This window comes from Buceros rhinoceros, unplaced genomic scaffold, assembly GCF_000710305.1.
Source record: "Buceros rhinoceros silvestris isolate BGI_N320 unplaced genomic scaffold, ASM71030v1 scaffold16541, whole genome shotgun sequence".
Classification (NCBI taxonomy): domain Eukaryota; kingdom Metazoa; phylum Chordata; class Aves; order Bucerotiformes; family Bucerotidae; genus Buceros; species Buceros rhinoceros.
Window position 1 is genome coordinate 10,745 of NW_010392669.1, and position 21,506 is coordinate 32,250.

A 21,506-nucleotide genomic window follows, 5' to 3' on the forward strand; every position below is an offset into this window, starting at 1 on the left:
CAGAACACGGTGTTCTGCTGAGAACTCGCCACCGCCTGCCGCAAGAGAAGAGCCCCAAAGAGGAGATATAAGGACTTCCTGAAACAATACCTCAGCCTTGGCCATATTGACCACCATCAGTGGTCCACCCTGGCCTCCAATTGGGAGATCTGGAGACACCCCATACATAACGCTGCTGTCTCCTTTGAGAGCACACGTAGAATCAGTCTCGAGGAGAAAAGACAGCGCAGAAAGACCCGTGCCTCGACTGTACCACCCAAGGAGACCTTCCGCTGTGCTCTTTGCAACCGGACTTGCCTGTCCCACATTGGCCTTTTCAGCCATCAGCGCGCTTGCAGTAAGCATGGGGAAAGCCCTTCCCTAATCTTCGTCCGTGAAGCCAAGCCATGGTGATGATGATATTGTGGCTGTAACGAGAAAAAGCTGTTGCAGTGTTTGGAAGATCTTAGACAGGCTTTGTTCAAATTAAGCCATAATCCTTCCTTTAGAAGTAGAATTATTTGAAAATTAATATTCTGCAGTTGTTTCTAGAAGTATTAGGACAGAAATGTTGAGACCACGGTTTGTGATGCTTCCTTCCTAATGGAGGCACTGGATGTACAGAATCTGTGGTGATAGCCACTCATGGCATTGGGAGGAGGATGTTGCCGCAACTAGCTAGCTAGTTGCACACTAAGCTAACTGCCTTAAACATTTTGGAAAGGTTTGGGAGATTGGTGGGTTTTTTTCCTGGCTCTTACTTTTTGTGGAGCTTTGGTTCAATTGAAACAAAACACCACAAAGAAGCACTGAGCAGTAAAAGGCAGCTGATAAGTGGTAGGTGGTGTTCAGTGCTATACAGCTGGGCTAGATTGGGAAGAAAGACAAAACTGTCCATTCTCAACCGCAGTTGTGTTATTCCCTTCAGCTCCCTGCGTTGTTTATATTGCTCTTTCAGGAAAACCCCTCGTTTTTACTTCTTGCAAGAAGGTGATGATCCCTGCTGCTTGCTTGCAGCCCACAGCTTATTCCTGTCCTGTCACTTTGATTTTTTTATTGTTTCTGTTAGGAGCGAGTTGCTTGTGATACCAAATGCTATGCTCTTGGCTTTGAGAGATGCAGTGTCTGGAGTGGTTCATGATAGATTTGCTTCTCAGACAAATCACTGTTCTTTCATGTCACTGTCAAAGCACACAGATGCTTTGTAGATCCCAGGAGAAGAGCTCTTTCCATTGACTACTGCTTAAAACTTGCTGGATCCACTAGCACTTACACATCCTGACTGATTGGCAACTGTTAAAATACAGTATTTCTACACAAATACAGATGATTCTTTCTGCCATAAAGAATTTCTAATTGCCTGGTGAGAAATTCCCTTCTCTCACGCTGGTCTTTAAGCGGACAGGGCTCTTTGAGAAAATGCGCTCAGTTTGTGTTGGTGACAGGTGGCTTATTTACCCTGGAAGTCATCTGTCCGAAGGTAGTGTTTAGTGCAAACAGAGCAGCCTGTCTCCTTGCTGGCGTAGCATCGTGTGTAGCAGTGATGGTACCTGACTGTCTTGCGCTGTTAGATTATCCTTCCCTTTCCAGCATCTTTCTGGGATATTCAGCCTGTTTGAGGTGCAGTGGTGGCATATCTGAAGGGTGCAGCAGTAATGTGGAGGAGGGGGTGGAGAACTTATTTTGTGGCACATCATGGTCTTGTTTCGCCCACGGCCCAGTGGAGTCATCTGATGGAGCTTGTGTAATGCTGCACAAAATGTCAGGAAAAACGAGGTTTCAAGGTGACATGATTCACCTGCAAGGGGTTTTAATGTGGTGAATCACACCTGTCAGAATTTCTTCTGAATGCTTCAGCATTCAGCGTGGGGCCACTTAATTCTTTTGTCCTTGACAGTTACTTGTGCATCTCTCTGGCTCCTAACAGCATCTCAAGCCTTCCTCACCACAACTTTGTGTTTTCCAGTGTTTGTTCACATTCTTCCCTGTACGCCAGGGACTCCTGAATGTCTTACGCCAGTCCTCACCCCAAAGCGTGCTGAGCTGGAAACAATCCTGAGGTAGTGAGCTGTGGGAGGGAGGTGGCCAGAAAGCGGAAAGGCTGCACTGGCAGCAGTTTTGTAACACAGTTGCTGGGCGTGCTTTGAGCTGCTGCTCGTTTGAAGTTAGAGGGGCTTCCATGAGCTGCACAGCAACTTTGGTCACAGTAAAACCACAAAACTATGATTGTGTGTTTTGCTTCCCCTTTATTAGACTGTTTAATTGTGTAGGCTGGTCGGGCAAGACATGAAGTCACACTAGGTCTGAAAAAGAGAAAAAATTGCTGTCTCTGTGTGGTTTGTTTGATCCCTTTGGTGGTAGTGATGCTAATTTAATGTTTGCAAAGAACACAGGCACACTCGGGAGTCCAGCTGCTTCGAGAGTCTGTGATTTGGGGAGCTTCAGGTAGATAGTAAAGACAGACTTGGGAGCACAGAACCTATTACCTGAACAAGAATAAATCTCTTTGTTCCCTGGAGCGCAGTTAGGATAGCACAGCCGACACGGGACCCATGAGGGCACATGACAGCAGAGGCATGGAAGCAGCTTTATTTTAAGTAAATACTCCCTGGCATGGGCTTCGCCTTAGATGACACTGTCAGTGGTAGGGGTGGTTGGCTGAGGAAGGCATTGTGTGAGTGGCTCCTACAGGGATCGGGGCAGCCTGGTCAACAGTTCTCAACTGTAATTAATGACAAGGATTGCAGAGAGTGAACTGGGCTTGAAATATTCCGGTGGCAACTTCATGTTTGCCACAGCTGATATTCCAGCGCAAGGAATAAGTGGAGGTTTGAGGGGAGACAACAATGTACACGTCCTCTTCCAGCCTTGCTCACCAGCTGCACTGAGGGTGCTGCATGTGTGTTTATGTAGACAAATGACATGTGTTTTGCAGTAAAAGCTAACAGCAGTAATACTGGTTTTTCCTGGAGTGTCTTTCTTTTCTTTAGATGGGAGAGAATGTTTGTAGAGGAATTTAGGCATCTTTGCTCTTTTGTTTTTTGCTTCTTCCAGTCTCTTCCAAACCAGGGACCTGTGTGAAAGTGCTGACGATTGAGCCCACAGGTAACTGCCAGCTGCAGGAAGATCTGGCTCTTCTAGCAGACTGCGCCCTGCCAGCCGAGCTGCGGGTAGGGAGCATTTATACTACTTCTGGTCTCTATGGGGTTGTGATGTGTGTTCACACGATCAGTCTCTTTCTCTCCATTTGGGTTTAGGCATTTGAGCCTGCTTGTTTGGTAGTGCTTCAAACGCTGAAAGCCTTTTATTGCTTGGAAATGCTGTAAAGCTGTTTAATGAAGCTGTCAGTGCTGGTCCTTTCCCTTGGATTTTTCCCCCAGCACGGATCTTGGTAAACAAAACCCTTGGATGTGGTTGGTGGTGATTTCCCCATAGGCTATAATGGGACAAGAGTTGGCCCTCAGCGCTTTCTCCTTCTCTCTTTCATCCTTCTCGAGTATCAGAAATGTTTTATCAGAAGGTATTGGTACCTGAAGGGACATGTAGGTGGAAGACGGCTTGCTGGGCTTGCTTGCTAGGAGCTGATACCCTGCAGAGGAGACGTTCTTTCAAACCCTGAAAGTATTTCCAGAAGAAATGTGAGTCTCTCTGAAGCAACTTTAACTTGACTGACAGAGATTTGCTTTTCATAACTAAGTCTTGTTGACCCTTAGAAACTGCCCACAGATGGATGGTCGCTATGTTAAATAACAATACCGTTGGTATTATTAGTTAGGCTTGTGTATGTGGATTTTTGCTCCCAGTTGCAGGAGGCCAGGAAGAAATATTAGTGGTCTTCGTTCTCCCTGCATCTGTTGTTTTCTGTAATATCAGACTCACTTTGCTCTTATGTTTTTTCCCCTTTTTCTCATACAAACCACTGGAATTAATAACATGAACTTATTTTAGGTGGCTGCTGTGCCCACAGATGGTATGACTGAGTGATGTAGCAAAGTTTATTGCCTTTTTTCTTTTTGTCCCCTGCTGAATAGACGGGCCTGGTGCCGCGAGCAGGTGTGTGTACATGGGTAGGGCTTCTCACCTGTACTAGCTAGCGTGTTTTGTGCTGGCTTTTGGCAGACGTATTTCTCTGAGTACTGATCACTTCACAGAGGGAGTTTTTCTCCATTAAGATTCCACCTACCAATGCAGAAGTCTTCCCTAGGTAACCTACCTCCTCCAAATAACTGTATATTTATTTGTGGCTTTCAATATGCTTTTAATTCTTTCGTGCAAAATAGGAGGTGGAAGGAAAATATGAAACTTGGAATGATAAAATCACTTGACAGCACCACGAATGCCGCTGTGAGCTGTGGTTTTCTTGCTGTGTTCATAGATCGGAGTGAAGGCAGTTACAGCAGCACTGGATTGTTACCACTGTAAAGTGCAGAGGGCATGGGCACATGCCTGTTCACTAGAGAATTTGTGTGCCATGCACAGACGTGGGTGCTCTGTTACAGCCTGAAATTTCTAGAAGATTCCTGTTTATGACTGGTTTTTTTTTTTGTTAATTTACAAAGAATATATGAACAAAGCTCTTCCTCCTATTGCCCTTTGTATCCCATCCTGATGTTTGCAGATCGTTAAATTCTGTGAATTATGCATCTTTGTCCCAGGACAGAGGAATCGCACATTCTCGTTCTTACAGGGTGTGATGTCATACAAGGAATAGTATAAAAACTGTGTAACCTACAATGTCAGGAACGGCTGAGTAGTCATGTACAAACATCTGTGTTCTTGAATAAAACATACATTTTTTACAGCCTGTGCAGAACAAAATAGGTATTTGGCTTCTGGATCAAAGCATTTCTAGAGTTTGGCAAGAGACATTCTGAGCTGCTGCACGTCGTGTAATGCCGTATTACATGAAATGGGGACGGACACAACTTCCTGTTTTACTATAAAAAAATAACTTGCATTATAGTGATATTTGAATGAGGCAGAAAACTTTATGCATCCGAATTGCATAGTTCAGAAATAAGTTATACTACTAATTTTGATATCCAGTCACAGTTCGTTATGAGTTTTTGGACTGAGAACCATCGATTCATTGAACTCTTAAATGCATTTAAACTCTCAGTATCTTCTTCTCACTCCTGTTTATACTCGAAAGCCTTTTCTCTTTCAGTGTTTGTTTTTAGAAGTGCAGTTGTTGTCTCTCTTTTGTTTCAAAGTAGCAATGGCTATTTTTCTGACCACAACAGCTACTTCTTTGGTTTGCTTCAGTAAGGTCTAGCAGTGACAGATTTAAGTAAAACATCATCAAAAGCCAGGTAACTGTCAAAAACTGTATGGCTTTCCACTGTCGGCCGAGCCCTTCATCTCCTGTCTGCCAGGTGACCTCCGAGTCAGACACTCCAGGGCTTCCAGTACATCTGGCCGCAGACATCATTTCCTTGTAGCTGGCTTTTCATTACCTTTTAACTGAAATCTTATTTTTCAAACGAAGATAAAATCAGAATTAAAAGGATCAGAGTTTGATGTGAAATAAATACTGTTCTCTCCACCTGTATATTGACATGTGGTGTGTCTGAAAAAAATGGACTGTTTGTTACTTTTGGGGTAAAGCTAAATCTTGGAATGTGTAGAAAGAACAGTCTGAAACAAGTAGATGGGCTCCTCTTGTCTGACTGTGCACCCGTGTACCGTGGTTTTCCGTGGCAGTTATTGCTGCGCTTTGCTTTGCCCATTTGGCAGAGGCAGATTAACTGAACTATTTACAATATGCTTCCAATTTTTTTTTTCTTTTATCCAATCCACTTGCATCTGGTTATGGGCTGGTACGCTGCTCTTGGATCACTAACTCCTGTATTGTGTGTTTACAAGTTATTTATGATTTTATTGCTCAGGCACTCTATCCAAGATACAAATTGCTGCCACTGGTTTGTTTTGTATGTTTTTGTCTGCAACAACATTTCTATTTAAGTGCTAATAGCAAATTCGTAGCAGCAAAGACTTGATCCTCCATGTGAGATGGCTGGAAGATGTTGTGGCTGTTCATGCAGTCTTATGCTGTAGAGGTGTTGAGAATATTTCTGCATGGTGAAGGAGTTACTGTGACGTTTTTGTACCTCTTAGGCGAGACTGTTTTTTGCATAACGTAGTTAACTTTGGCCGCTGTGCTTTTCCTGGGCAGAGGTACGCTGAGGAGCTTGTGTGAATGGGGGGCTGGGAGGAAGAAGCCAGTTTTCTGCAGAGAGACCCTGAAAGGGAGATTAAATTCCTCAAGCGTGACAAGGGAGGAGAGTAGAAGTAGCAGAGACTTAAAAGGGGAGTAAAAGGGAAAATTCTGCAAAGCCACTTCATGCTGAATGGGAGAGACAAAGACATGAACCTGCTTTTGTAGTAGGAATTGGAAATGATCTTGTAAATGCGAACGTCAGAGTGGGGACCAGGCAAGGCTAGAAGCAGGAAACTGAGTCTGGAGGAGTTTGTAATTCGGGAGACAGACTTGGAGACAAATAAAACTCCTATGTCCATTCCAGAGGGCTGAATTCCTTTTAAGGATTTACCTTTGGACAATGAAAGGGAAGCAAACAAGGGATGCATCTAGGAGATGTGGAGTTTACATCTCAAGTAAAATTCTTGTGCTACAAAGAGTGGCATCTTATCAAAGCCTGTTTCTAGGTTTGTTTTACCTGTGATGTGCCTGCAAAGTTGTAGCCTTGAAGGTCATGTCAGATTTCTAGGAGAGGACACGGAAGCTGTGGGGATAGCAGCAAGGCCGACAGAGTGGGCAGCTGGATCGTGACTGCTAGCGTTTGTCATACAGCGCCGCAGAGCGTGTGGCTGCAGATCCCCAGACTGCGGCTTGTTCTTTGTCTTGAAACATGAGACACAGATACCAGCAAAAGAGCAGCCTGGGGAATCTACAAATGGGACAATCTGATATCATCAGTGCTGGAGGTGGCCCTTGTGTTACAGCTGCGTGAAAAGCAGGTCATAGATCGGGGGGGCCTGTTCCTGGAATTGCTGCATCTCCTCTGGGAGAGGAGCTCCCTGATGGGGAAGGACGCACAGGAGAGAGGTGCTGTGGAAAGGCAGCGTTACTGCGACAGCCATATGCACAGTTTGGATGTCACTGGGCTTATTCTCCTGTGACTGGGAATCAGAAGCTGCCAAACGTTGCAGTGGACAGACAAAGAGCTTGGCAAATGGGTCCAGATTGCCGTGTTCAGTGGTGGTCTGAGCTTTTGCCAGCTTGGTGCCTTGCCACATCCTAGAGCTTATTTTGTGAGAGAAACCTCACCGCATGTGCCCTGAGCTTGGCTGAGAGCACCAACACAGGGTACTGCAGGCTGTGTCTTTGTTTGGTTTGGGAGGGAGGAGTCATCTGGCTCCTCAGTAAAGCTGAAAGTCAGTTGTTTTCAGTTAGGATGGAGGCAGGTTGGAAATAATGCTTAGGTAGTCTGTGATTGGGAGACTGCTCTTCGTGGTCAGCCTGGGGTTTTCCCAGGTGCAAACTTGGGATTTAACTTTCCTGGATGAGAGAAAGCAGTCATAAATTCCTCTGCAGCCCAGGCAGCTCAGGGGCATGTGTTTGGAAAGCAAGAACCAGGGGAAGCTTTTGTTTCTGGAGATTAATTGTCTTGGTTACATGACTGAATATAAACTTTTTTTTACAATTTAACTACCCTGTATATAGGATGAAAATGAAGGTGAAAGTGAAAATATTTGGAAGTGTCACTTTAAAGTGACGTAAAGCCAACAGATTTTTGTGTATGTGTGTGTGCTGTCTTTGTTGGCATGCAGGGCTGGGAGGAGGTGTGTTGGTGTTAAAATAATTCACTAGAGTATTAATACTGCAACCACACTATTTTTGGCTGCAGATCAAATCAGAAACTTTAAATATGCTTTAGAATTGTTGGCTTATTGAAGTGAGGCAGTAATTGTAGCTAAACCATTTCAAACTGGTGCGTACATCTTAGTAATCCATATGTTTCTACATGTACCTGTACATCTACCCAGTAAAGGGCTAGTCCTAAGCTCTAGTATGTTTATGTTGCCCACTACATGAAGTAAACTTCACCTCCGCTTGATTATCTGCTTTGTTAGGTGGTGCAGAAATGCTTTCCAGAGGCGTGTGGGGAAGGGCAGGCAGTTTCCATGGATAAGGGAGGCAGCTGTAACTTGTACCAGCAATATCTCTATCAGGGTCTTCACTTACGTTGACACTTGTGTTCAGAGCATCTCTGGTGGTCTGCAGTGTGCTGAGGGGCTGCCTGCCTGCCTGCCTGCTTCTGGGAAGACCAAGAGGTCTGAACTTGGGACCCTGAATGTGGTTAAAGCATGGATGTTAATGGTAGGGTTTTCTGGTTTCTTTTCCTAGGTTGGTTTTGGGGAGTTGCCGTTTGACAGCACTGACAACTTCAACAGTTGTCCCGACGTGTGTTTCCGGGTGGCAGACTACAACTTTTTGTGCCATAAGGTACATGTTTGCACTATGCTTCATTCTCCTCCCTTTCTGCTGTGAGTCTAGTCTGGCCATCTCCCCACTCATCCAGTGCTGGGTACCTTCTGCAGAGCAGCATTGCCTCATCAGCTGGAAAGCCAGAAATCTTATTGCAGCTGGAGACTATATTTAAAGCATTTAACAAAACAGCAAACCCCGCCTTTCTTGCAGAGATGAGAAGATAAATTTATGGGTTCAGCTACAGCTTTCACAGCTGCAAAATGGGCTGCTGGCTTGTGAGTTCTCTGTCTGGAGAGGGGAATGTTTGATCTGCATGTAAAGAGCAGTAAGAATGGATTTTGAGATCAACCTCAACTCAAACTCCTGCCCAAATGCCATGCTACTTTCAAATGTCTTAAGTTTATAAATTAAATTTTTTTGTTGTTCTGAGGGTAGACGTGGATAGAAATAAGTAATGGAAAAATGTTGGAGATGTAGCTTCAAAATATGGGGAGAATCAGAGTTACAGAACTTCTGAAATATCTTTGAGCTGCTCTGACAGCTGGTTGGTAGTGCTGTTGGGTTTGATGCAGTGAGGAAGATGCTAGTGCTTTTGTCTGTCTTCCCTCTCCAGGCATTTTTCTGTGGTCGCAGTGATTATTTCAAAGCCCTTCTTGAAGACCATTTCAGTGAGAGTGAGGAGCTGCAGACACAGCCCAGCATCCCTGTGGTGACTCTCCACAATATCTCAGAAGACATCTTCATCCGGGTCCTCTACTACATCTACAGTGATGATACAGAGGTGAGGCCAGCCATTTCCTCCGGTGCTGGTTAGCTCTGGAGGTGTTCACAGCAGTGTTTTCCTGCAGTACCTGGTGTGAGTGGTTTCTTAAATCCCACTGCCCTACTCTGCTCTGTCACCTCTGTCTCAGGGAACCATAGACTGAGACTTGCTGTTAGCCAGTCGGGGATCTAGTTGAACTTCATGACATTTGGGAAGCATATTTCTAGTCTTTCATCATGTAATAAAAATTTGGAAATGAAGTTGTGTGGTGTATGTTGGCGTTCAGGGCTTTGCAGATTTCCTCTTGGGCTCCATGGAAGGGTAAGTTGAGCAGCTGCCAGTAGATGGCAGATTGAACACATTTGGAGATGCGGAAAGGTTCAGAGATTCTGCTTATTTACTCTTGGCATCATAGCCCACTTTTCCATTTGTAGCAAGTCATTATTTCTACTGCTATTTATTGCTAGGGTGGGCAAAGGCTCCACTGGGAGACCGGTGCCTTGCTGTGCTCACTATTGCAAGCAGTAACAAAATGGCCCTAATCCGCTAGTTTTCAGCCTAATGGAAGGTGCAGCAAGCATTTTAGCAGCTTTCTGCTTTGTTTTTGTGGCAAATTCTTTCAGCAGGTCTAGCTACAAGATGCCAGAACAGATTCTGGCAGCAGGGAGGTGACCAGAGACGCTGCTGCACCTGCCAGTGTCACTTCTCCCAGGCAGTATTTGTGCTCTGCGTTAGATGCCACGTACAGAGCGTGCGCACAGCCGCGACCTTGTGTCTGCTCATCTGTTCACCTCCAGGTAGCAGCAGGGCATGTGCGGTGGGGAGAGATTTAGCAGGCAGCAAGGGCAGGGTTGCCATTGGTGTGCCGGAGCGCAGATGCTTCACTTGTCTGCGCTCTTCCCTCAGCCACGCACTGAAAGGGCAGGCAGAGACAGGAAGGAGCATGTTGGGGTTGCGAAGATCCTCCTGGCCTTGTGACTGCGCTGCAGCATGACCTTGCACCTCTGCAGCCTGCCTGCCCTCCTTGTGATGGCTCACAGGAAGGGTGTTTCCCAAGCAAACATCCTTTTCAAGGGGTGCCTCAGTTGCCCTTTCCGGACTGGGAGCAGGAGGACAGACCAACAACCATGTGTAGTAGTTGAAAGGGTCTTGCTCGTATGTTTTGTATGCAGAATGGCGCATAGCTTGGATTTCAAACTGAGCCGCCAAGATGTGAGCTTCTGCAGAGAGTTCATCTGTCAAGTTCCACACCTACGTGGAGCCTTTTCCCTGCCCTCGGTTTTCCTGTGCAAGTGTCGGCACTCCCAATTCCACATTTCTCTTTCCAAAGGATTATATGTCTCTCTGCCCCAGGTAGTAGTGACAGCGTTTGCAGATGGAGGGAAGAGTGTGTGCAGTGGAGGGAAGAAGACAGAAAGAGTTCCAGGCAGAAACAGAAGTGGCTGATCAGAATATGTGTGTGGGCTCAAGGGGACCTTTTGGAGGAACACTTGCCAGGTTTGTCCTTAATCAAGCATTTGAGTGCTGCTGTCATCGATACTACTGACTCAAAGTGCCTCCAATTTGTGAGGTTCCTGGAGCTTATGAAAGGACAAAGCTGCACTTGATGAATAATCCCAAGAGCTTTGTTACACCCCTGTGGCACTACAGCACTCCTGGCATGCCTTTAACACATCTTGCATCCTTCTGCACAGCTGTTGCAGGATGTTACACAGCTGAGACATTTCTGTGAGTAGTCTCTCCAAACATCGGAGTGGACAGCTGTAGGGGAAGAAACAATCAGCCTTTTGCAGTTGTCAGTGAGCGACCACATGCAGAGATGTGGACGGCAGTGTTTGAGCTGCTGACCAGTTATCAGGACAGAGGATCATGCTGCGCCAGAGTTACCGTTCCTCAATCTAGACCAGTGTGGCTTGGTCTCTAAACGCAAGTGATCTTGCCTCCTCCACAGCCAGGATATGCTGCATCCTGCAGATTCACTGTTAAAATGGATGCGGAAACTGTGCTCTTTGCACTTCACATTAGCAGGAACAGAACTGTGCAGAGAGAGGCTCTAGTTCCAGGTTAGTGACGCAGATGGCTGACTAAAATAGGATTTGCCCAGCCAGGGAGAAGAGATTGAGTGATGCTGGAGGTGGTGTCTCCACATTATCTACAGCATTTTTTTATCCTCAGATCACTTGCAAGGAACAAAAGTACTCAGGAGGGAAATAGGAGGGCGATTCTCTAGCTCAAGAGTATGAAAATGTTAAAGCCATTCACAAACACGTAAGTTTGAGCATCTGATGCAGTAATTTAGTTGAGTTTGAAAGTCTCTTAAAGCTCCAGTAGTACTTGGGGTGCAGAGTCTGTTCCTTTACCTAGTTGGGCCTTACTTACGGTTTATTCAGGATGTAGTTTTCTGTCCCTGCATGTATCCCTGTATGAGAGAGGTTGTGCTGGCTGAGTTAGCAGAGACAGTTTGAGGAAGGAACTCAAAAGAATTTTGCATGTTTTTCACAAAATGCCCATCCAGCAGTATGAAATGGGAGGAAGAATCCTAGTGAGGACAAGATGCTCTGTTGTGCCAGCCTGTTCCCTTTGTCACTCTGAAGGACTTTTAGTACCTCTGGTAAAAGCTACCTCCTTCCACTGCCACATTGAACATTTCTAGCAGCCAGCTTTCAGGTGTACTTCAGGTGTACTACAGCATTGCTTTGTGCTTGGTTAGAGGGGGTTAGCTGCAGCACGGCACAGCTCTTGCTTTGTGCTGAGCAAGCTGCCTCTGCAGCATTTTAAACTCCTCTGTGGTAACTGAGTAGAAGACCCAGCCCTGAAAGACTGAGCTCTGTGTCTCCTTAGCCCTGTTAACGCTTGTGGTAATGGGCCAAACGACACTGTAGGGGATCTCCGCTAAGCACAGGGGAAGGCAGCCGTTTGACAGAGACAGGTGAAGTGGGTAGGGCTGGATGGTAATTCTCCTCTTTCCATTGCCAGCTGTCTCCAGAAAATGCCTATGACGTGCTGTGCGTGGCCGACATGTACCTGCTGCCTGGGCTCAAGCGCCTTTGCGGCAGGACCTTGGCTCAGATCCTCGATGAGGACAACGTTGTCAGCATCTGGAGGATTGCGAAGCTGTTCCAGCTGACCCGGCTAGAGGACCAGTGCACAGAGTATATGGCAAAGATCATCGAGAAGGTAGCAGAAGGACTCCCCACTGCACTTCCTACATGTACCCGTAAACCTAACTGCACAGTGAACCGTAGATACAACAGGTTTAATGGCTGTAGTTGGTCTATAATAAATGTCTCCCCTCTCTGGTTTAATGCACGTCCTGAAAATGAGCAGGAGTGAGTTAGGACAGAGGATGTGAAGTGTGGTGGTACCTGATGTCACTGCAGTAAGCCAGATGCTGGTGGCTGTCAGCACACCCCTGTGGACTATGGGGTGAAAAACCTGCTCAGAAAGTTCTGCAGGTGCTATGGGCAGGGGACTTTCACTGACCTTTCAGTCACTGAGCCCACAGCAACAACGGCCTTGCTTGAATGCACCAGCTGCAGCATGGAGAACCCAATGGGCTGTGCAGGGAATACTTTTTGGTGTTTGCTGGGGAGAGCTCTTCCTGGTGTAATGCTGTAGCAAGGAGAAATCAGTGTAATCTTTTCTGTCCTCCAGGATGACAAACCTAACAGTAGAGGTTTCCACAGGGGAAAATTGGCTGTTGAACAGCCAGAAGAAACGAATCTAACACTGAATTTTTCTTTATGGGGCTCCATCTAAGTGCTGTCCTGAGTGATTATAGCTTGAAGTTTCAGGACTTGCGGAGGAAGTTGGCATACGGAAGGATAAGCTATAATCTGTGGAGTGCTTTTATCCTGACATCTTTATAAATGGCTTGTACAGTTCACCTGCAGCTTGAAAGGTGTGAAATTCTTTTTGGCATATGGAAACAACAAAGAGAATGATTCTGGGGCTGTTATTTTCTTCAGTGCATAGCATAAAGATGATAGACACATCAGCATGCACCCAGATTCTGGCTTCTGAAAAAGAGATTTGGTTTGAAAGCTGATGAATATCCCAGGGAGTAATTGGGCAAGGTAGGGCTTTGCTTGTCTGGCTCTTGCGTTGCTGTTCTAGCCTGAGTGGGAGTCCTTGGAGCCAGCACTGGCAGTCCTAGGGGTGCCTTCCTGAGGGTATTGGCACAAATGGAGCCACTCCAGCTGCTCAAACATGAGCAGCTGCCAGCAGCTTGCGGAGATGTGCTGGTGGTGGCAACAGGGAGAGATTTTGGCAGCGAATGTAGCACAGAGCAGGGCTCCTCTGCTGTGCCCAGGCACAGCTCAGTAGCATAGGCAGACGGAAGCTGCCTCTCGCCCTTCAGCATACCACATGTTCCTGCGGAACTGGATGCAAAATCATTCATGGGCGGCCCGATTCTGTCAGGTTGGGCACAGAACAGAGGTGGGGCTGAGAGCCACGGCGAGCATAGTCATCTGTAGCTCCCGGTTCTGAACTGGGCACAAGCACCCACTGTCTTGCCTGTTGCAAGACATTTCCTAAAGTGTCTGGCAGCTTCTCCTGGTTCCTGCTGGGGAGTCTTTCTGGAGGGAATATTGAGTATATTCACGTGCCCCCATACCAGAGCTGTGGATGCTGAGTTAGTGGGTATTACTGTGCACTGTTTGAGAGGCAGATTGCCTGCAGTTGTGACCATTTAGTGTTGGAGCATTACTGCCTCCTTAGCATGAATGGCAGAATGCACCCTCAAGGGATGTCTGTAGGAGATACTGGAAGATTTTGCATTCCCTTTTCTTCTGTGGGATCCCTCAACAGTGGCTGAGCCTGTTATCCCAGCCCTTCACGTCCCTTTACCTGTTGTCTTGTCTTTCTAATGGTTCTCTTGTCCACCCTGTCCAGCTGGTGGAGTTGGAGGAGTTTGTGGCTGCTGTGAAGGAGAATGCGGAGGCTGTGGAGGAACGGCAGGAGACTGACTCCATTCCTCTGGTTGATGACATCCGCTTCCACATCACCAGCAACGTGCAGACTTACAGTGCCATCGAGGAAGCCAACCAGAAACTTGAAGCTCTGGAAAACCTCCTGGCCAGTATAGGGCTTGAATGCTGATGTGTGCAAACCCTGCCAGTCAGATGCAGTCCCGCTGGGTTGGCTCGGAGTGCAAGAACATCCAAGTCTCTGAATGTGTCTCTTCCCCCTCTTTGTTCTCCTTCCCATCGACTTTCAGGCATAGTTTCTTTTAATTTATTTATGTCTGGATGTTTGTGTGTCTGGTTTGTGTTTGAGTTGGTTTGTTTGTTTGTTTCTCCTTTCAGAAAAAGCTCCCAAATCTCATCCCAAATCAGTAGCTGCTCCTCTGTCCAACACAGTGTGAACAGGAGACTGCAAACTGTTGGGGGTGGTGAGGGAGCTGTTCTGGGGGACTTGCTTCTGCCTGGTGTTAGGACCGATCCTGTCCTGTTGGCCAAAAACATACTTTTGAAACTGGTTCATGCCAGGATATTTGTTGAATTGCCACCAGCGGAGAAAGAAAACTGCATTAAAATCTACACATAAATATTGGAAGGGAGCATTACAAGATGGGCAAAGACGGGCAGTGCTTTCTTAACAGGAACATAGGAGTACTTGGCTGTGTGGAAGGCACTGTCTCCACCTGCTCTTCTGTTCTTAGATGAAACCCAAAGTGATTTGCAGGTCTTCCCTAGCTATTCATTGCTTTGAAGTGCTCAGAATTTAAAAGCTTTGCTTTCTGAACAGACACCCTTGGGAGTACCATAGAGACCAGAGTCCTTCCGTTCTTAAAAATCAGTAGCTTTCAATGCATAAAAGAAGGGAGTGCACCACTTTTCTTCCTCATAGGGGAAGGAAACATCTTTTTCTTGGAAACAGCGCTTTTCCCTTTCTTTTTGTCCATTGTGGTAGAAAAAGTCTTGACTTGCTGGTGGGCTGGAGAAGAGGGGTCACCGGAAATCTTTTTTTAAAAGGAAAAGGGGCCTTCTGGGTCTCCGGCGGGGCAGCTGTCCCACTCATAAATCTCCTGGCTTGGCTCAGCCTTGAGCCTTGCAGTGTAATTATTCTCCAGGAAATTCACTGTTTGTACTAACGAATGTTTTTGAGTCTGTCTTCTGCAGTAGGTCGTGTGGCCTCCCTAGACTCCTAACGAAGGTAATGATGTTCTTTCTCCTTGGCACCAATCATCAGGCGATACCCCTGCATAAAGCTCGCCTTGCCAGATAGGCTGCCCTCAGAGCTGTTCTTCTCCAGAGAGGCACGTTAGGAGAGCCTCGGGTCTCCGAGGCACAGGCCGGGTGCACTTTGCTCTGTTGTGAGCTGGGAAAGAGGAAGGGTGCTGTGTGAAACACACGGAGAAACTTGCACAGGCAGTGGGCTGCCATTACTGACACATATTGTCATTTTGGTCACTTTATGAGGCAAGAGCTTGAAAAAAATCCATGTCCAGTGTGCTGTTCTGTTTGAAGTGGGAGTTGGGCGTGGATCCCCTGCAGCTTCAGGGTGTTGTTTTCTGTAACGGTGGTCGTGCTTCAGGATAAGGAAAGGGTTTGGAGCTGCACTGTTTGGCAGGGACTTGCTTCAGGTGTGGATGTACTGGGAGGTGGGTTTCTCTTTGCTAATCTCACCAGGGGAGAGACTGATGCTGCTCAGAGCATCTGCCTGTACCTGGCCTGAGATGAAGCTGTTGCAAGGGCAGGCTTTGGGCACTGCTTGCACTAGGGAGGCTGGGTTTGATTGCCTTGAGAAGGGGCCACTGGCCTTTGACCGCTGCACTTGAGAGAAGCTGGACTTTGGTAAAGTCTCGTGTCAGGACTGAGTTGCACTTGGCAGAAGAGGGGACAGAGCTGGAGGGGCAGGAATGAGGTGCATTGATATAACTGAGCCTCGGGTGCTTGTGCACTCTGTCATCTGTGTTTAACTGGGGTCTCTTGCAGAACAGGTCTCTGAGGCAGGGGCTGGGGGTGGCAGGGCTGTTCAGGCGGGGTGTGCTTCAATTCTGTTTCAAAATGCTTGGGAGAAAGTGCAAGGAGTTCCTGTGGTTTATTTTCTGCAGCCACATTCGGGTGAGAGAAGAGGATATGTTGCTGCAGGGAAGGAGGGAGCAGCAGGAGTGTGCTTCTGCTTGGGGTGGTGACATGGAGTTGCGTGTTTGTGTGATTTGTGGAGTGTACCTCCATGTCCGCCTCTGAGCTCCGTGGCATTGCCTGGACCACCAAAGAGCCCAGCACAACTTAAAGTGATTAAGACATCTCAGTAAACTTGAGGAGGGGAAGGGCTACTGAGAAAGCTTTAATACGAAGTCGCATATATTTTGGAGAAAGAAGGGTGAAAGCAGAACTGCCTGTTTTCTTGCTCAGTGGTGTGTCAGGCTCGTGAAAGCTGCTACCGAAACCGGCAGCTTAACCCAGCTGGTTCAGTTCCCCTGTGTTTCTCATCCCTATATGGGTGAAGAGGATGCTGAACATAACAGGATGTTTAGTTTATCATGTCCCCTCTGCTCCTCCTGCATAAATTCCACATCTGACATCTTAGTAGCCGGCTTTTCCCAGCAGTGGTTGTGGCAGCCCTGCACAGGCTTTCACGGAGTCACCAGAGAGCAGAACGTGGCCTTTGCCTTCGCTTGTACTGAACAATAAGCGTTACCGAGGAACGTGCTAATGCTTTGCTCTGCAGATGCCTGGGCTGCTAAAGCAAATGGTAGTGGGCAAGGCAGGAGGACGGCAGAGGAGGGGCAGCAGTGCTGGGAAGCATTTTCCATATGGCTGCTCTTGAATAATTCCATTCCTACGTCCTTAAGTGTGGAGCAGGTGAGGCTGCGGTTGTACACGTGGGAGGAAAGGTCAGTGTGGCCTTTTGATGTGCCTCCCCAGCAGCGCAGTTCCACGTGGGCTGCCAAGAGAATGTCTCGTCTGTCTGCGCGCACTTAGTGGTCACATCTGTGAGGCCCGTCAGACTGTCCAATTACTCGGGGCCCTGTAAGCCCCCCCATACCTTTTGGCGAAATGGGGCTATCAAAAAGGGCGCGTAAGCAGATGGTCAGCGTGCAGCAAGCTCTCGAATGATGAGCCAGGTCAAAACTTGGATTGGATTCACTTTATTCTTGTTGCAAATAATTTTATCACAAAATAAAACCTTTTTGATTTGTCTTCTGTTGCCAGTGTTCTTTTTGTGTTCCGTGGCCTGTCCTTTTTATTTACTACTAGCCACTTGCTGAATTAAGAAGACTGTAAAATTTATCAGAACAACATTATATTTAAGAAGAAATGTGTAAGCATGTGTGCAGCAATAAAATAGTATATTTCGCTATATCTCTTCCTGCTGTAGCCTCTTTGTTATCAGCTAAAAACATCAGCCTGGCTTTATTTCTGAAAGGACTTGGTGAGCGTCTTCAGCTTATTTTCCTGCGCCTGGGCCAAGGGCTGGCTCTGCAGTGCCTGGTTTCCAAGCGGTGAGGGACGTGTGACTGCTCTCCTCTCTGGGTGACCCATTCGTGCAGTCCTGGCGGAACGTGGGTGTAAACACTGCCTTGTTCTTACTGGCTCCTTTCTCCCAGGATTATTGGTTTTCATTTGCAGCCCGTGGCCCAGGCTTGGTCAGGGTGGTGGTGGTGTGTCAGGGAGGTGATGTTTATCTAGGAAAGTAGCTCTGGGCAGCCTTCAACAGGTAAGTTGTCCCTCCCTCTCTCCGTGTCACCCTGTGCCTCTGTCATTGCTGACTGTCCGTTAAATCTAACGATGGAGATTTCTCACTCTCTGTATTAAACTACTGTGAGTTGTTGCGGGCACTCGCAGAGCCTCTGAAGCACGTGTTTTCTCCAAAAGCTCGGGTCTGCCTTCCTCTTCTCTCTGAGGACATGCACAATTTTCTCTTCTGCCTCTGTATGTCTGGGTGGCTGCAGTAGCTTTGGAGGCAATAACTGAGCTGCAGTCCCTGTTGACTTCCCTGAATGCCAGTCGTGCTCTGGTCGAGGATCCAGGCTTGTCCCCGTGGCTCCATGCAGGACCGTGAGGACACTAATGGTGTCTGAATGACTAATGCGGCTGAAGGGAGGGACGGGGCTTGGAAAAGCTCAAGCACTAATCAGCCTTTTGGGACTCAAAGAGCGCTTACAAAGAGTGTCGCTGTGTTGTGAGAGCCTGGAGTAAGCGACAAGCCGCTGTGAGAGGCTTGAGCTGATCATGTTGGTACAGTCATGGTCAAACTGGAGATGGCACCTTCCCACATAACAGCTCGCAGTCGGTGTGTGTCGACAGACTTGTCTGCTCACGATGATACTGCGTTTTTCTCTCCTAGCTGGGGGCAGCCTGGCGAAGCCCGTCACAGCCTGGGGAGCTGGACTGCGTCTGTCTGCGCTCAGCTCCCGGGGATGAGCGAACCTCGCTGGAGCTGGGGATGAGGAAGAAAGGCTTGGCTTGGTTACCTGCTTGCAGGGGGTGGGTGTGCTGGCAAAGCGGGATTTGTTGGGCCTTCTGAGCTGGAACAGATTTGGCATAACAAATTTATTGTGATACGAGAGGCCACACTGGCAAACCGTTTGTCAGAGTGGGGGCCCGCTTTGAATAAAGGCGGTGGCTCCGCTGTGGTTGCTGCCTGCCTTGAAGAAGCGTGGAGGGAAAAGGAAGAGAATGCCTTTCCTACGCCTGCAAATGCTTTCTAGGGTTTTAGGTTGGAAACCTAAATAACCTGGCGAGTTATTGGCAATAACCAAGGCAAGGGCTGCAGAGAGGCAGGCTGTTAGGGGACAGCACGACTGGGTGCAGCTATAGACCTGCAGACCCTTAAGGCCAAAGCCAAGCTACAAGCTTCAAGCTGTGTGTGATCCGCTTCTGGGGAAGGGGGCAAGCACGCACGTGCCTTTTGCTTTTCCTAGTTGTGGTTACCTTTGTAAGCCCTCAAGTTCAGGGCAAGGTTTGAAGCGCGTTTCAGGAGACTAAAGAAAGCCTTGGAAGAGGATCAGTACCAGGCCAAGAGCTAGCTCTGCTCCCAAGGGTCTGGCTGCTCGGTTCCCAAAATAAGCTCTGAGAAATGAGCGTGAGAGCTTTCCTCGCCATACTGTTACTGGCAGAGCAAGCTCAAGGTAGAAGAGAGCAGGGCTGGAAAGTGTGGTCTGCTCCCTCCTGACTGCAGCGCTCTGCCAGGGGCTCTCTTGCTCCCCGCTCTGTTTGCTGGTGTGGACAAACGCCAGGGTGTTGCTTTGGCATGGCGTGTTAGGAACAAGGGAGGTGAAGGGAGTGCTATGGCGTGGCCAGATGCATCGGCTCATGGGTTCGGGGCAGAGTGGGGTTGGTCTTCATAATGAAATCCTAAGTAGCTTTCCCATGCAGGAAACTGAGCTGGTCTGTGTGGCACTGGGGTAAGAAAAAATCTCTCCCTCTATTCTTTTATCTTATCCCTTCCTTGCAAGCCAGGGTCGTCCCGGTGCCATTTGCACAAGGCTGCGACAGTGATGAACCGTGTGAGCGAGGCTGTGCAGAGATCTGCTCTGAAGGGAAGGCAAGCAAATGTGTTAGCTGCTGCTCCTGGAGATACGCTTTAGGAGATGAAGGCTGAGCTTTCACATCAAGGCTAAGATGACATTATATCTCTCCCTTCTGCTCAGAAGGTTTTATTCTAACACATTCTTGGCACAGCATAGCAGAACCACCGATATTTCTATGAATTTTATTAAGATTGCTTCCATAACGGGAGCCAGCAATCTGCTCTCGATAACTCCTTCCACCCTCTTCCTCCTCCCTGGATCTAAAACTGAACTTTTATCCAGGAGTTTTAAAACAAGTTTATTGGCGGCAAGTTCAATTTCTTGCACTTTGCTGAAAGCTGAAAATGCTTCAGGAGCGTCATCGAGAAAGCTTTTTCTGCCTTGCTGCTTCTCTGGTCTAAGTGCCTGTTGGGCACAAGTGTCTTCAGAGTTGTTTAAGGCACCAGCTTTGGCCATGCTGCTCCTGGGGTGACTGTCCTTCCCCTCCCCAGGCTAGCGGAAATTGTATTTCTTACTTCCTGACTTCAGGGGACCTTTTCGAATCACGCACGCAACTAACCAACAGTCTTCTAGGTCCGAAAGCGCACGAGGGGCAAGTACTTCGCTTGCTCTGCGACTGCAGCACTCGCCGCGCTGGCTGTGATGACGGGGCAGGTCCGTTGTGCCGGCAGAGTTCTGCGTTCGCTGGGGACCAGAACTCGCCAGTCACGCGAGTGCCGCCGGGCTGGGTGTTGGTGCGGAGCAGCTGCAGCATGGGGTGGACGTACGGGAGGAGAGGACTTGGCGTTAAAGTGCATGGGGTGAGGCCTTAGCACCCTCAGAGCAAACACAAGGGCTGCCCCGTGTGTCTGATTGTCGTTGCAGCGTAAAGCTGACCCTGCAGCCCCGTGCGAGGGAAAACCTGACATTTTGTTCCTCTGGATGGGAAACCAGAGTTGTTTATTTCTAGCAGGTGGGTGTCTCTGCTCCAGCGTTCACTGTGTTGGCCTGAGGAGAGCTTTGCTGGTGCTCCTCATCTAAAGGAAGGCCCGACTCGGATGCGAAGGCTGCTGACCTTGGGGAGGCTGGAGAGCCCTGCTTTTCCTGGGCTCTGCCTGGCCGCAGCAGTTGCCCTGGTCCGGCAGGAACTTGCCTGCCTGTGGCCATGGACCCTTCCTCAGCAGACACAGGGCAAGTACTGCTCGTCCTTTTCACCTGAGCTGCCCTTGCTTCACCTCTGCTGTTCTCATCTCTGCGTGTTTTCTTTGTTGGTGTAAGCTCCATCCCCTCTTCCCTGTGGTGGAGCTCTCCCCAAGGCTGGGCAGGGACGGTGGCAGCTGGAGAGGTGCAAGTCCCCACTTGCCTCCACCACCAGCTCTGGAATGAATTACAGCCCAGCTTCTTCCTCTGATGGTCTATAAATCCCAGGTTTAACCGTTTGCCAGCAGCAAATGCAACCAAAGTGCTGCTGGCTGATAGGCTGAGCAGCTCTTCTGCTCACTGGAGCCGCAGCATTTGGCTCTTCTCCGGTGGCTGATCCCGACCCAGCCTGCGCCTGGCCCGGATCATGAGCCCTGTGGTCCAGGAGGTCTGACAGGCACAGTCCCTGCAGCAGTGTGACCAAGTGTGACACCTCTCACCCCGTGCCCCAGGGGCAGTCCTCCCTGGAGCCGCAGCGTTTGGCTCTTCTCCGGTGCCTGATCCCGACCCAGCCTGCGCCTGGCCCGGATCATGAGCCCTGTGGTCCAGGAGGTCTGACAGGCACAGTCCCTGCAGCAGTGTGACCAAGTGTGACACCTCTCACCCCGTGCCCCAGGGGCAGAGCAGGCGGCCAGTCCCTGCCAGCC

At 48.3% G+C, this 21,506-nt stretch overlaps 1 protein-coding gene across 1 annotated transcript in view; it reads left to right on the forward strand.

Annotated features, from left to right (window-relative positions):
• Positions 1 to 14,401, forward strand: part of ABTB1 (ankyrin repeat and BTB (POZ) domain containing 1) — a gene marked incomplete at its 5' end in the record, with an annotated part of 23,367 nt that extends 8,966 nt beyond the window's left edge. Inside the window, 5 exons of the mRNA XM_010144583.1 lie at positions 3,034 to 3,149; positions 8,348 to 8,446; positions 9,045 to 9,212; positions 12,171 to 12,371; positions 14,091 to 14,401. Coding sequence (XP_010142885.1) covers positions 3,034 to 3,149; positions 8,348 to 8,446; positions 9,045 to 9,212; positions 12,171 to 12,371; positions 14,091 to 14,297 — 791 coding nt within the window. The remainder of the gene's footprint in view (positions 1 to 3,033; positions 3,150 to 8,347; positions 8,447 to 9,044; positions 9,213 to 12,170; positions 12,372 to 14,090) is intronic.
• Between the last annotated feature and the right edge of the window lie 7,105 nt (positions 14,402 to 21,506).